A 14459-nucleotide genomic window follows, 5' to 3' on the forward strand; every position below is an offset into this window, starting at 1 on the left:
TACACTACTCCGGCATTTGAACTCAATTCCCTATATAGTAGATTCACGAAAATCTCGAGAATGGGATATTTGTTTAACGGCCATGTTTATTGATCTATAGAGCCTAGCTAGATGTCCTAAACAGGATCAATGTACAAATTCAGATGAGTTATTATCCTAGTTCACAAGTTGGTTCCATGCACTGTACGGAGTACGGAGTAGTATGCTATAGTAATGGAGCAAGTGGATCCTTCTTGATATTTCCGGCTCAATATTACCCCAAGATTTTGAGAGAGAAATATTAAAAACTTAGAAGTACGATGGTTCCATCCGGAGTCTGTGTGTGTGGAGATAATGCGGGGACAATATAGATATAGAGTGTAGTCCGGGGTTGTGGTAGGTTAATTCGGTTGGTTTTGAACCTTGGAAAGACTTTTAAATTTGCCATCCTAACTCGGCTATTGTAAAGAGATGTAGAAACTATACCCCTAGATATATCGCGCCTAGCTTCGTGCTAGTAGATACTATGGTGAGCACCACCTAGTAACAATATTAGTAGGGCTTTTCTTCCATAACTAAGAATAGTATGAATTTGCTGAGATCACCAGGGGGGCAGCACGGCAACATCCTAACTTTCCCTATAGCCAAAGAGCGCCACTGCGGACCTTGAAGAACTCTAAGAACTCTGATCAGGACCGTGCACTAAAGTAATTTTAAGTTATTCTGACATTTTTAATATTTCAATCTTCCACCAAACTTCAGATCACTTTCTCTCCATCTCCCCATATCTCTATCACCGGGGACAACCTAACATTTTGCTATAATCGCTAATGGCCCACGACGAAGCCACCAGTATTGCAACACACAAATACGGCACCTCCAGCAGCTTCCGCACAGGCATTTTCGCCGCTTTCGCCGCTATAGCCTGGTACAACGCCATCGAACTTATAATCCTTTGCTTCATCTCCTTCAAGCGTTGGAAGGGAACCTACTTCTGGAGTCTACTCATCGCCTCCACTTGTATAATACCCAACTGTCTGGGTTTCATCCTCCTTTTCTTCCCAACCAGCGTGACGCCCTGGCTATGCGTTACTTTCATTCTACTCGGCTGGATTGGCATGGTCACTGGCCAGTCGGTAGTCCTGTGGTCGCGGCTGCATCTTGTGCTACAGAATAACAAGTTACTCTGGCATTTGCTGTGGGTTATCGGTATCAATGCCGTGCTGCTCCATCTCCCGACAAGTATCCTGTTATACGGAACAGTTGCCTACCCCACAGGCGCCTGGGCCCGCGGGTACAATATCATGGAACGGGTCGAGCTAGTTGGTTTCTGTCTCCAAGAACTGATTATCTCGAGCATCTACGTCTGGGAAACTGTTAAGCTGCTCCGACTGCGGCCGGAAGGTCGTCCGCGGGGAATCTTAACCCAGTTGCTTGTTGTTAACATTATAATTGTGCTTCTGGATATCACTGTTGTTTTTGCCCAGTTTGTGGGTCACTACGCCATGCAGGTGATGTTCAAGTCTGTTGCGTATAGTATAAAACTGAAACTTGAGTACACCATCCTCGGCAAATTGGTTGTTGTTGCGCGTGGGTGCGACAGTCAGGAACTGCCGTTATGTGAGCGTGATATCAATGAGGTTAGCTCGTTTCCGTCGGATAGAGATCCACAGTCGAATCATGGGGTCTATTCAATGGGGAAAAAGCGGCAGGGCCTGGGCACTAAAGTGAATTGGGAAAGCCAAGCAATGGCAGAGGAAATCATGTACATAGGTCGGTAGTCATTCTGTTTCTTCTTAGGCGGTATACGTATAATGTAGATAATATAGTTGCATTAAAAGATTCAAGTACAACATTCTCACTATCTCAGTTGTTGCGGGAAGTTGCTCATTGGCAAGGAGTAGGAAAACCATGTCAACTTTTATTTGAATATGCATACGATTATATGTGGTTAATAGCTATCTTTCTGGCCCTTTCCTGTTCCGACCGTTGTGCTTTTGTGCAATTTGTTCAAAGAAGGCCGATCACGGTACGGCTGATGAGGAACACTATAGATGTAAGTGAATACGCACGCAACACACAATGTCGCAGGATCATCTGCTCAAGGCTCTGGTATATCCGGGTTAACGATAGCCGCTTGAACATGCACAGGGAGGACAAAAGTATTTCCCAGTCCCGCCCAGTGAAGCGCGTCGAGTCTTGCAAGTCCAAGTTTCACAAGTGGGAAGCTTTGGCTTTGGCACCGCAGAACCTGTAGCCACGAGTCTACTAAATGCTTTCCCCGTACCGCATGTGCCATGTTCGGAGCCTGTACCAGTAGCAACATGAGGTAATTTGAAATTGTCGCAAAACCAATTCGCGACCCTAATAAAACGTTAGCACCCAGTCAGATGAAATAGTGGAAGTCAAGGTGTAAGCTTACAAGAATACCAGAATGCCGTGAAGTCACTAGACGTCAGTCGTCTCGCAAAGTTCACCAAGATGGAGGCACACTTCTCTGCCGCTTGTAAAGTGGCATCGCCAGTCCCAAACTCATCGGAGATAGCTATTTCCGGCAACGATCCAATTTCCGGGAGATCCATGAAGTCTAGTATCGACTCATCTACGGGCAATGGTGATGTGGCAGACAGATCTTCCAAGTCGAAAATAAGTGGCGGGTCGGATGATCGTGCCATCGGTCTGAGCATCGCACGGTAAACATAGACCACGAGCAACAGGTAAGCAAAATGGATCGACGTGGGGTATGGGGCAAGCCCATTCACGGATTTGCTCCAATTGGGGAGTCGAAAGGTTTCAGGAAGGGAAGAATACCAGCCATTCAACTTTTCAAGCAGCCCGCGGCCTAGCTCGGCAGAGGCGATGAAGTTTGCGTTCAAGAATTGGGAGGCCCGGAGCGTGCTAAAAATCAGGATTAGTAAGTTGCTCTTCGCCGGCGAACATCAGGGGCTCGAGAGCCAAACTTACTAAAATGTATCATGGATCTCTTCGCCGATTCGTGCAAGATTAATTAGGTATCGGAACGGGATCTCGGTATCACACGAACTAGTTGAGAATCCTTGTCGTGGGCCCACTAGAAAGTCTCCTTCATCCAATTCACTCACGTCCCACTCTGCGGGATGGATATACGGCGGACGGCCCATCAGCAAACTGCGCCATTTGTCTTCGGCATACACGGCCCACCACAACCGGCGCCGGAGGCGCTTCTCCCATGCAGGAATGCCCCACATGCGGCATTCGATGTGAAGGCCGAGGGAACAGGCCAGCCCAACGATTTGGCCGACGAAGGACCACAGAAACGGGGTATCGGCGGTCGTGAGACGTGTTTCATCTTTTGGCATTTGGTGTATATATAGCAACGCTGCTTGCAGCACGGCGAGACGGGGACTATGTATCTCTTCGGTCACGAGTTCATAGACCATCCGCCACAAGGTCTCAACTGGCGACGCGTTATACGTGCTCAGCACACAGAGATAGTCATCATGGGCGACAAATGGAAACGCCGATGCATAGATGGCCGCGAGAAGGTGCACGGGGACCTTTTCTAATGCCGATAGCTCCGGTAGTTGATATGTCGCCGCAGTCAACCCTAGTTGGGAACGGGAAATGATTGGCAGGGCAGGGAAGACATACTTGACAAACCTGACCTTCTGTTAGTCCAGTGATACTTCGGGCGTATATTGAGGGGTAGTACTCACAAAGCTACTAGTCTCCTTCCATATTCAGGGGGTACTAGAAAGTCCAAGCGTTCTCGTGTTGCTTCGCCGACTCCGGCCCTAGTTTCATGCTTAATGGAGGTAGTGAGCTCTTCTGACGAGATCATGAAATGTATTGGAATTCTTTGTGCCGTAGGGACACCTCCGGCGTTGCGAAAGTGCACTTTGTAGAAATATTTCATCCCAGAATCGTCAAAGCAACAATGTCTTAACAACCAAGGGTCTGATTCGGACGATGCGCCGAAAAGCTGGGCGTTACCGTGTTCCAATTGATCAATGCTCTGGACGAACTGGGTCGGGGGTCTTCCGGGGCCTAGAACACCGGACCCTGGAGATAACCCAGGATTACTTGGATCAAGGCCGATGTTTGGGAATCGTGGTTCGACGCTTTGTCTTAAACTCCCTGCCAAACTGGACTCGCGGGTGAAATTGCTGTCGCATGTTTGCGGGGCAAATGTATTTCCATCAACACTTTGTGCGCCAAAAGGCGACAAATTCTCCACGGTTCGCGCTCTTTTCGGTGGAGGATTATCAAAGGTACAGTCCAGTTTGGCCGATCGGCATCGCTGACAGGCGCCTCCGCCGTCAGTTTGACAGCCTAGCTTGCGGCCACGGCATTGATCACACGGGCGCTGACGTTTTGATCGATATGGCCGAGCAGAAAGGGGAGAAGACATGACTTGTTTCAGTTGATCGGCGAACGCAAGGAATGTAGGCTAACGCGCACTTTATCAGGCCAAGCCAGTGGAGAGATTATCGGCGAACAGAGAACTGAGGACGGCCGAGATGAATGGCCGAAGGTATAAGCCAGAAAATTCACAAGGCAAAGAATAACATAAGGTTGGCCGAAAGTTGCCAGCAGCGAATCGATGCCACGTGACACGGATCAATGATGTCATCCGCCGAGCTGTGACGGCGCACCGGCGAACGCAGATAGCCGCCACTTCGGCAGACATTCAACGGCCATCAACCAACCTAATTCTTTCGGTCGATGTAAAATTTTACTTCTTGGCAATGCCACAGGACATACATAAATGATCTGGATATCCGGGTTGTAGATATTTATATAGATTAAAACAAATTCAAAAACATTCAAAAGCACTGTTAAAACATATATATCCATCAAAGCACTGCTTCATCCCTCTAAAACCAAATCCACAAATCCACCCCAGAAATATCCATTATCATACCCAAAAAATGTCTGGAAACAGCAGATTGAGCCGCTACGATCACCTCAAGGCTATCTTTTCCAGGAATTCTAGCCAAGAGCGGGAGATCAAGGACGATGCAACATCCGAAACTACACTGGTCCCACGGTAAGACTACCCTAACTATGCATAGATATCACAATGCTAATTCCTGATAGACAGACAAAGGCAAAAAGCTACAAGAAGCGTGACATCCCCCAGAATTACAATGGTGAGCACCTCTACCCTAATCTAATGACATGCGACATCAGCTAATGGGGAAATATTGTTCAGCAGCCGATATGTGCTTCGGCTCTTGCTGCAGGAACTGATCGATATCCAATCATCTCAGTGACAGCCATACAGCCAAGCATAAGATACCATACGCATTTTGACACGACATTTTTGGGAAGACGAACATATTGAATGCCTGCCATTCACCCTTCATACATATAATTTATAATTCATCAGCCTCATCTTCTTTCCATTTGCCTCACTTCTTTTCTTCTTTTTCTTTAGATGTAGGAGGTATGCAGTTGGGGATATATTAGACAACAAAAATCCACTGGTAGTTCGGGGTGTAGAACTCTGTATGAATAGATGTAAGGGCTCGGAATGCGCGGCAAATGGTTTGGTATTTCATCCCCTTTTGCCTAATAGGAATCCTATAAGCGGATTTGGTCTGATTCGTTAGGGGAAAGTAGAAATATAAATTTCATATAAATTTCACTAAAATGATTCTCATTATGATGAGCGGGGTAAAAGAAAATGCATAAAATATATTGTACATAGTTAACTTTTGGACTACCTCAATTCTACTATGTTCATTATTGATCATTAAACTGCATAAATTGTCTCAATGGTAACTGGATCTCCCAATGAAACTAACAGCCTCTCAAAATTGCGGCTTATGCTCTTCCATTTAAGCGACCGAGTTCCGAGCTAAAACCACGGGCTCAGCCGAAACTGCGGGGACATAGATACATCCATTGGGATTTAAAACCGTCGTCTTCCCCGAGCTGTTTCTTAATAACGCAGTAAAAACCCTATAATTCTTGTATCGGATCATTTCTTTTAGTCCACTACAGCTTGTCGGCGTCTATTGCTCAGCACAGTATGATCTTCGAACCAGCAGAAAGGATTCTGCTTCCAACAAATGACCTATTGTCGTACACTTTTGACGAACCAACATACGACCAAGACCAGCCAGTGAGTGACAACCGATATTTCAACTTTATCATCGATCGCCCAACTGACCCTGGTAGCTCTACGTCGACGTCAGCAATCCCACCCGGTCGATCTCCTGTAATCAGGCGCGAAAGCTCGTTCGTCGGCTCATTGCCGGTCTACGGGCAGCTGGTCTGAAGAAAGGCGACTGTGTTCTCATCCATTCTTTCAACGATGTACGAGGTTCCAGCATACAGTTGCAATGTAATTACGGGATGCTAACTTATTTTAGATAAACTACAGCATTCTTGTGTTGGCCATTATTGGAGCTGGAGGAATTTTCACGGGCTCAAACCCATCTTACACCCCACATGAGCTCGCTCACCATATCCGGGCTTCCGAAAGCAAGTTCCTTTTCTCCGAGCCCGAGATCTTGGATTCTCTCCTACGCGCGGCTGGGGAGGTAAATGTGCCCAAACAAAATGTTTGGGTTTTTGACAATCTGGGACAAGCTATTCCTGGTGGAATGCGATCATGGAAAGAATTGTTAGAAGTTGGCGAGGAGAATTGGGTGCGATTCAACGATCTAGAAACCTGCCAACAGACTACAGCAGCGAGACTGTTTAGCAGTGGCACCACTGGTCTGCCCAAAGCCGTGACAATCACACATTACAATCTCATTGCACAGCATGAGGTTGTTTACGGCGTGAATCCACGTCCTTATCCTGTCAGTTCATGTTCCGTATCAGCTTGGAAAGACCTTTGACCAATGAGTGCGATATCACTAACACCTGAAATATTCGAATAGATTTCCCGGGTCATTGCAGTACCCGTCTTTCATGCAGCTATAGCTCCAGTAACGCATGTTTCGACACTGAAAGCTGGCGCAGTCGTATATATGATGCGCCGGTTCGATCTCGAGACTTACCTCACTACAGTCGAAAAGTACAACGTCACCGATCTTTCTCTTGTTCCACCGATCGTGATAGCAATCCTGATGTCGCCTCTTTCTCGGAAGAAACCCTATCTGCAAAAGGCCCGAATTGCAGGTTGTGGAGCAGCTCCTTTGGATAAGAATGTCCAAGCCAGGTTCCGCTCACTGATGGGTGACAACAAGCCATTCACTCAGGTATGGGGTATGACTGAAACATGTTGTATCGGTACCAACTTTCCCTACCCCGAGCACGATGATACGGGCTCTGTTGGCCGGCTTGTCCCAAACCTTGAAGCTAAGTACGTTATATCTACCGCACATGTAGCACTGGTGTCAAGTCTGCGACTAATATCTATTCTGCTCAGACTCATCGATGAAAAAGGAGAGAATATCTCGGCCTTTGATGTCCGTGGGGAGCTGTGTGTCCGAGGTCCGACAATTACACCCGGGTATTTCAACAACCCCGGAGCTAATACCGAGGCCTTTGATTCCGAGGGCTGGTTCAAAACGGGCGACATAGCGTATTGTGACCAGCGTACTCGCAAATGGTATATTGTGGATCGCAGGAAGGAACTGATCAAAGTCCGCGGCTTCCAGGTGGCCCCACCGGAGATTGAGGCAGCGCTCTTGTCGCATCCGCAGATTGTGGACGCAGCAGTCATTGGAATTACTTTCCCTGGTACTGATATCGAGTACCCACGTGCCTACGTGGTTCGACGACCTGGCGAGGCAGGGTCTAAGCTTACAGAAGCTGAGATTCAAGAATATGTTTTGACTCGCCTTGCGAAATACAAAGCACTCACAGGTGGGGTGAAATTTGTGGGCGCGGTTGCACGGAATCCGAGTGGGAAGATGTTGAAGAGAGTATTGCGCGAAGATGCCAAGAAGGAAATCGAGGCTGGGCTACTGAAGGCTAAGCTATAAGGTCAATATAGAGGTAGAATTAGCTCGTGCCATGAATTTTGGAATATATTTCTCTTTGTCTCAATCAATAATTTGAATACTGCGGCGCTGGGAATAGCACGAGAAAAAGAAAACGTAAAATAAAAGAGTCATCGCCTGGGGGCGATCCGGCAGCTCGAGATCAAACCGCACTCGAGCTGAGCGATGGGGGTTCCAAATAATCGGTGAGCCAATTTATCCAATTGTTGCCAAAGAGAAACCGCTTAGCCAACCGCCCGCCCATCTACACATTCACGCCGTGTAGTACAATATATTATAAAGGAATTGTGACTTGAACTTCAATCACGACAACCTTCTCATTCGACAATGTTATCGGCAGTGACGCACTATAATTCACAGCAGGATTCAGCTGCTTTGATATCTTGGCAAGGATATACGGCGTTTTGCATTAGATAGCGCCACTTGGATCATTGAAGTGGGGAATTGCGGAGAAGCCGAGTTCCGCGGCTAAGCATAACTTTCGCGGGGTAAGGTCATCCATGGACAAGGTGATTAGATTAGATCATATCTTGATCTGTTTATATTTCCACGGTTGGGTCTTAAAAGCCAATGCTGAATTATCGAACCAGTAGCTTGTGGTTGTGGAATGGGTGCACACCTTTTATATATTTTCACTAGGGTAGGTAGTTACCTAGTAGGCTAGTTTTACTGTAGCCAGTCATTTCCACCGATCAAACCACAGCCTAGGTACATTGAATAGAGGTTTACAGTTATGAATCACATACCAGCTAAGATCGTTGGAATCATCGAGAGCTAACAAGGATCCAAAGTTTAAGGACATTATTATCCACATGGCAGTTGAGTGTGCATAAGCGGCTCCGGGATGACACATCCGAGTCGGCTTCTTCCAAAGTTGGTGGCATAGCCGCTGATCATGCTCAGACCCTGGACTTCCAGACCCCAGATCTGAGTTCCTACTGACCCCCGCTCAAGATATCTCCACTTCCTTCATCATCTCCCCTCCAATCTCTGACATAAGAAAACCTGGATGTCATAAACAAAATGTTGCGACGCACAAGAAGATCGCCAACGGCATGCTCCTGGTGCCGTCATCGCAAAGTGCGCTGTGATGCAGCAATATTTGGCTCTCCTTGTACCCGGTGTCGACAAGACGGTCGCAGTGAATGTGTTCTTCGCGCTCAGAATCCTAACCCGTGAGATTAAATTGAACAGCCTACGTCATGCACTCATGTACTGACCTTCATTAGGTCACCAAAATCTGGAAACCCGGTGCTTCCCACGCAGCGAAGTCTAGCGTCAAACAATGTGATCACTGGTCGACACCCTGACCACCGGCGCCAGTCAAATGGTCATCAACCTCTTACCTCACAGCTCCGTGCACAACGTCTGAGTCCCGATGACCGTAGTACAAGCCCACCCAATTGCCCCAATGTTCCGTATACCGAATACGCGTTTGTCGATTCTCAGCAATTGTTGTCACTCTCTTCCGAAGATATAGCGTTTCTCACATCCAAAAACTGTCTAAATTTGCCAGCCTCCGATACAATCGACGCATTTGTCCAACAGTACTTCAGGCGTATTCATCCACTAGTACCTGTCTTGGACGAGGCCGAGTTCTGGCGCATTTATCGAAACAATCAATCTACCGGCTCCAAAATCTCTCTTTTTGTGTTGCAATCATTGCTTTGCGCAAGCTGTCCGGTAAGTGTCATGCTATACTCCGGTAACTCCTGCGCTTGGACTGAACCATAATAGTTTGTGCCTTTGGAAGTATTGCGCCAATGTGGATTTGATAGTAGGAGGGATGCACGAAAACAGCTGTACAACAGAGCCAAAGTAGGCATCCCCAAATTCAGTGTCACATTTGCCATGGACGGGTATTGATCGCGCTGGATGCAGCTACTATTCGATCTGAAAACTGAAAAACGGTCTCATGCAAACGCGCAAGGCGCTGTTATGCTTACACATTATACATCTGCGGACGACCCCCAGTCTGGAAGCTTGTGGGTCACAAGGGCTATCGAGCACGCTATGCTCAATGACGATCAACCATTCCTGGCGGAAAACGTGGCAATATCGCTCAAGAAACGACTTTGGTGGTCTATCCTTCTTCGAGACCGAAGTCTGTCTGTTGGCCTACGCCGCCGTCCTCAGGTGACTTCGGTCAGCTTGCATGGATGGAGTGATTGGCTGAGTACGGAGGATTTTAGTGAAGAGTTGCATCAGTCTCAAGTCTACGACTATGATACAAAGAAGCGTTTACTGGAGGCACTTCAGAAGCAATGTGAGCTAGCAGTGCTACTCACAGATCTGGTGACTTTGGCATTCACCCACCAAAAGACTCCAAGGCGGCTCCTATCTATGATTGAATTCCAGGGCCTCTTGTTGAGTATAAAAAATATCAAAAAATCCCTTGACGAGTGGGAACTGCCAATCCAGCCTCTGAGTTCACCAAGCGAGACATCAACGTCGGAAGGAAATGACGCAGTTGAAAAGTTGACCCACATGACTTATATGTACTACCAGTTCGTAAGCCGCTTACATTCGACTGTCTTCAAGACTAACCAAGTGGCTGTCTGTTTCTAGCGCAGCGCAAGTGGATCTGGCTCAGTATGCGGCATACATACTGGAAGAGAACGTGTTCTATGCGGGAGACAGATACAGCGATCTGGTGCTAGAAATCAGTAATGACCTCAGGGATGGGATTGAGGGGTTGAGTCTGGTGATGGAACATTTCAGTATCAATGGATATGCTGATAGTCTTCCCTTGAGTGTGTTAGTACCTCTTTCATTTTCATCCTTTACCTATTTCCAACGTTTCGCCACCAGGTGGACTGCTGCTAATATGAACGGCAGACTTGGATACGTTAGCATGCCACTCGTACTGGCAGCCATAGACCTCAAGCTTTCCCCTTCTCAGAAGGAGACAGAGGCAAGACAGCGACGTTTGAACTCGCTGAGTCAAATTATCCGTCACTCAGAAACACTATACGATGTCACTGATCGCGTCGCCGTCGCGACCAACCACCTTTTGCAGCTTGCCTATGTGACAACACAGAACCTCCCCTTGGAGCAAAAAGCACCCCAGCTATATTCATCAGACAAAATAGCGAGAGAGAACGCTTTACCTAGCAACCAGTCCCCGGCTAGAGCCTCCAATAAATCAATTTCCCCCAGAACCAACCGCCCAACGAGCTGGCAAGATGCGTTCATTCGGTGCCCGAGGGCATATCTTTTGATATCGACGGCTGTGGACTATACTATGGCAATTGGGAATCTGCCATGCGCGAATGTTCTTCCTGAAATTGTTCGCGACCTTCCAGCAATGGGCGTTATTGCTCGACTTCCCTGGACATCTGAGATTCCATTCTCGCAATCCACAAACTCGCTTGTAAGCCGTATGAGCCAAATCCAGTGGAAGAGCTACCCTGCGAGCGTGCGTTCATCCTCTGTTGAATGGATAGATGTCTTGGAACCGATCAACATTGAGACCGGGACGGAGAAGAACCTCACCCCGCAAAGGGTCCAATTCAACTACAACTCATCACGAGATGCATTTTCCGAATATTCTGCGACTCCTTCCTTCATTATAGAAGAGCAACTGCGATACATCGACAGAGTAGCGGAGCAGACGGCGTATAAGACTACCGCACCGAACCTGGATTTCATGGACTTTGGAGATTGCCAAAGTGCATCAAACAATGTGACGGAAACTTGTGCCGTCAGGATTCCATTGGAATTTTTCGGTCACGACTTGCAGGCCGAGAGCCCATTGGACCAGCAAGTGTTTGACACCTACGGTGCCACATTACCCCAGTCGATCAAAGCGATTGACTCGACAATCTTTGACTCGTTCTTTCACGCAGGATTTGAACAGAATTGGGTCGTTCAATAGGACAGACTTTGGCTAAACAATGACATGAACATTGCAGAAAGAAATCTTAAAATAATGGCAATATCCGCAACAAAACATTATCTCCTAGGTAGTCCGGTAAGGTGTAAACACATCCCCGGAGCCAGCTGCAGACACGATTATGCGATCTCACACACTGCCAGGTATGATATACTTTCGCACGATATTCAACATGATCTATGAACGCCTAGGCCTCACCAAGAGTCCACGCCGCACAATTCACGTCATCTTTAGGCTCGTTTTCATTTCGGCCAAGCATCAGTCGGTAATTTATTTATGCGGAAACGAAAGTCTGGGGCTAGACACACTGCACATGGCCAACACGAGACAAAATTGTATGCAATGCAAGCCGAATTTCCCCGATGATTCCTCCGACAACGCTCCCACGCTTTGAAATCATCAATCAACTGACGCAATATCTTGGCGAGAAGTGTTACCATTATCCCTTTTCGTGGAAGGACATTTGAACTCCTGTTGTTGCGGGAAGAGAGGAAAGTGGGTGTATCCAAGCCATCAGGAATGGAATGATCGACAAGGATCGACATTCATCCCACGCCGAGAACTTTTCTCAGTGGCGCAGCGTTAACGGATTTTTGCGCGGATCCCTTCAATAGACAGGGGTTGGGGTACCCCGGTAAATCATTTGAATGCTTAAAGTTGGGATCTCCCTTCAAGATAAGGAAGTTGACACACAGCAGTGACAACATTCAAAGTGGCATCGGGATCCCCACTTAATCCTTCACCCTTGCTGTCGTGTTCTATTGTTCGGAATACCAAGACCAGAAGCTGACTATACACTTTGCTATACTTCCTGTGTGTTACTTCGTACAATATGTTGCAGTATGTGGCATATAACCATATCGAAATATGTAGTTATATCTCCGTCGATGCGGTGAAACCTTCGACTAGATCGTGACGATCTAATTCGAGCATCGAAATGAGTCGGAGTGCGCCTAATATCCACCTGGCAGCAATTGAAGTATACCGGGTCTTCGCCTGCGCCTTTGCTCTGCCTTGATCAGGTGGTGATGTCACACTCCCAGCAGACAGGATGGTTAAATATGGTTTGAAGCCAAAACACCGCCCAGTCGGTGGGCTGGCCAATTGGAGGTGAGCCCAGAACATCCATCCCCTTGGCGTTATCGCGTATTTTTGGCGGCTTCATACTCCGTACGGAGTAGAGCGATTGACCTTGCCTGGTATGAAGATACCAACAGCATTGAGGGAGCAGGATTTATCACGCCTTGGCGTATAGTATTGCTTTTTCGGATGCAAATATTCAATCATCTTCCCGCCCGAACAGTAATTTTTGTTCTTTTTTTTTTCCTTTTTGTAAAGTCTCATCTTACAATAGCCATAAAACTCCCCAATCTGATCGCTATTGCAGTACTCAGTTCCGAGTTGGGCATAGATTGGTGCAGCCCACATATCTATTTCAAGGAGAACATGCCAAGATTTGACCCGTCAGCGCGACTCAGTGCCTGAACTGCTTGTTGATGTAGTCAACCTAGTCAACCTAGTCAACGCCAAGATTCAGTATTCGAGGCTGTGTTATCGGAACTCAGCCGTTGGCATGCATAGATAAGACTCCGTGGTGAACCACACTAGTGATGAACCATTGAAGCTGCTGGAGATCTTTCTTGGCGACTAGTCTTACTGTAGCGCGTGGCGGCCCCGAACCCGACTAGTGACGGTGGATACGTCGATCCCTTGGCAAATAAAGTCAATAAAGTCCACCTTTGACGTTTTCAGGGGCCAGAACAGGCGATAATACTCGACGCCATCTCAGCCTAAGGGGCTACACGCATAGTCACATATCAATCGTACAAATACAGGGGTAAGCGAGTTTAAATAACGGTGATATGTCACAATGATTCCAAATTTAAATTCGGTCGACTGCCGCGTAGTGATTGTGCAAGAAATAGCCAATCAATGTCCTAAAAGTGTAACCATGGCGCCAAGAAATAATGTGAGGAAATGCTGCGGATTGCTTGGGAAACGAAGAAGCCTAGGAGTCGGCTCTTGACAGCCTCCACCGAGCCAAGGTAAATCCTGAATCCCCAGCTTCCGACATCGTATTACAGCTTGATTTTCAATGAAGTCCGGGGGATGAATTACGCACGTAGCGAGAATAATCAGGGTGCCAAGAGAACGCCGAGATTCAGCCCAGATGGGATCTGTGAGATCAACTCATTCCAGGATGGGTATTCATATTGGGCTACTGATTTTTATACAGATTGGCCATGTGATATGATCTGGTTATGTCGATAATCAACGTTATAGTGCTTGCATACGCATAGTGTATGTGAGATGAAGAGCCGTATGGAGTAGATATAGATTAAGTAGTTCGGCTCCCAACGTATCCCTCGGCGGTGTAACACATACACGAGACGAGTAGGGATGGGGCAAGTAATACTGTTTCATGTCATCGGGGTGTTTTCTTATCTTTCTTGGCAAAGATCTAGTGTATTCCTTTCATGGAGAGGGTCGGAATAAACCCGAAAAATGGATCAGTATTAAAGAAGGCTGAGTCCGTGTCTTGTTTGGCAATCTATTCCTTTTCATATTGACAGCTAAAGCAAGACCTTCCAGGCTTGATTCTGTTTATAATAAGCTTCTCCGACCTTAAATAATACATACAT

General features: G+C 47.1%; 5 protein-coding genes across 5 annotated transcripts; 4 read left to right on the forward strand and 1 right to left on the reverse strand.

Moving 5' to 3' along the window:
* Nucleotides 1-809: 809 nt before the first annotated feature.
* On the forward strand, nucleotides 810-1760 carry N7517_008406 (uncharacterized protein; the record flags this gene model as incomplete). The annotated part of the gene is made up of 1 exon (XM_056726136.1): nucleotides 810-1760. One exon carries the CDS (start codon nucleotides 810-812, stop codon nucleotides 1758-1760), a length of 951 nt encoding a protein of 316 aa, XP_056576987.1.
* Nucleotides 1761-2080: 320 nt separating this feature from the next.
* N7517_008407 (uncharacterized protein) lies at nucleotides 2081-4369 on the reverse strand (the record flags this gene model as incomplete). The annotated part of the gene is made up of 4 exons (XM_056726137.1): nucleotides 2081-2343; nucleotides 2402-2877; nucleotides 2944-3618; nucleotides 3675-4369. 4 exons carry the CDS (start codon nucleotides 4367-4369, stop codon nucleotides 2081-2083), a joined length of 2109 nt encoding a protein of 702 aa, XP_056576988.1.
* A 520-nt stretch (nucleotides 4370-4889) lies between these two features.
* On the forward strand, nucleotides 4890-5234 carry N7517_008408 (uncharacterized protein; the record flags this gene model as incomplete). Its single annotated transcript, XM_056726138.1, has 3 exons — nucleotides 4890-5008; nucleotides 5059-5111; nucleotides 5152-5234. The coding sequence occupies 3 exons, from the start codon at nucleotides 4890-4892 to the stop codon at nucleotides 5232-5234; spliced, it is 255 nt and encodes an 84-aa protein (XP_056576989.1).
* A 761-nt stretch (nucleotides 5235-5995) lies between these two features.
* Nucleotides 5996-7904, forward strand: N7517_008409 (acyl--CoA ligase; the record flags this gene model as incomplete). Its single annotated transcript, XM_056726139.1, has 5 exons — nucleotides 5996-6088; nucleotides 6145-6282; nucleotides 6339-6773; nucleotides 6855-7279; nucleotides 7346-7904. 5 exons carry the CDS (start codon nucleotides 5996-5998, stop codon nucleotides 7902-7904), a joined length of 1650 nt encoding a protein of 549 aa, XP_056576990.1.
* A 1041-nt stretch (nucleotides 7905-8945) lies between these two features.
* N7517_008410 (Zn(II)2Cys6 transcription factor) lies at nucleotides 8946-11799 on the forward strand (the record flags this gene model as incomplete). The annotated part of the gene is made up of 4 exons (XM_056726140.1): nucleotides 8946-9097; nucleotides 9152-9605; nucleotides 9804-10433; nucleotides 10474-11799. The coding sequence occupies 4 exons, from the start codon at nucleotides 8946-8948 to the stop codon at nucleotides 11797-11799; spliced, it is 2562 nt and encodes an 853-aa protein (XP_056576991.1).
* Between the last annotated feature and the right edge of the window lie 2660 nt (nucleotides 11800-14459).

The sequence above is a fragment of the Penicillium concentricum genome, assembly GCF_028827145.1.
Source record: "Penicillium concentricum strain IBT 3081 chromosome Unknown utg000003l_segment0_segment0, whole genome shotgun sequence".
Taxonomy (NCBI): Eukaryota; Fungi; Ascomycota; class Eurotiomycetes; order Eurotiales; family Aspergillaceae; genus Penicillium; species Penicillium concentricum.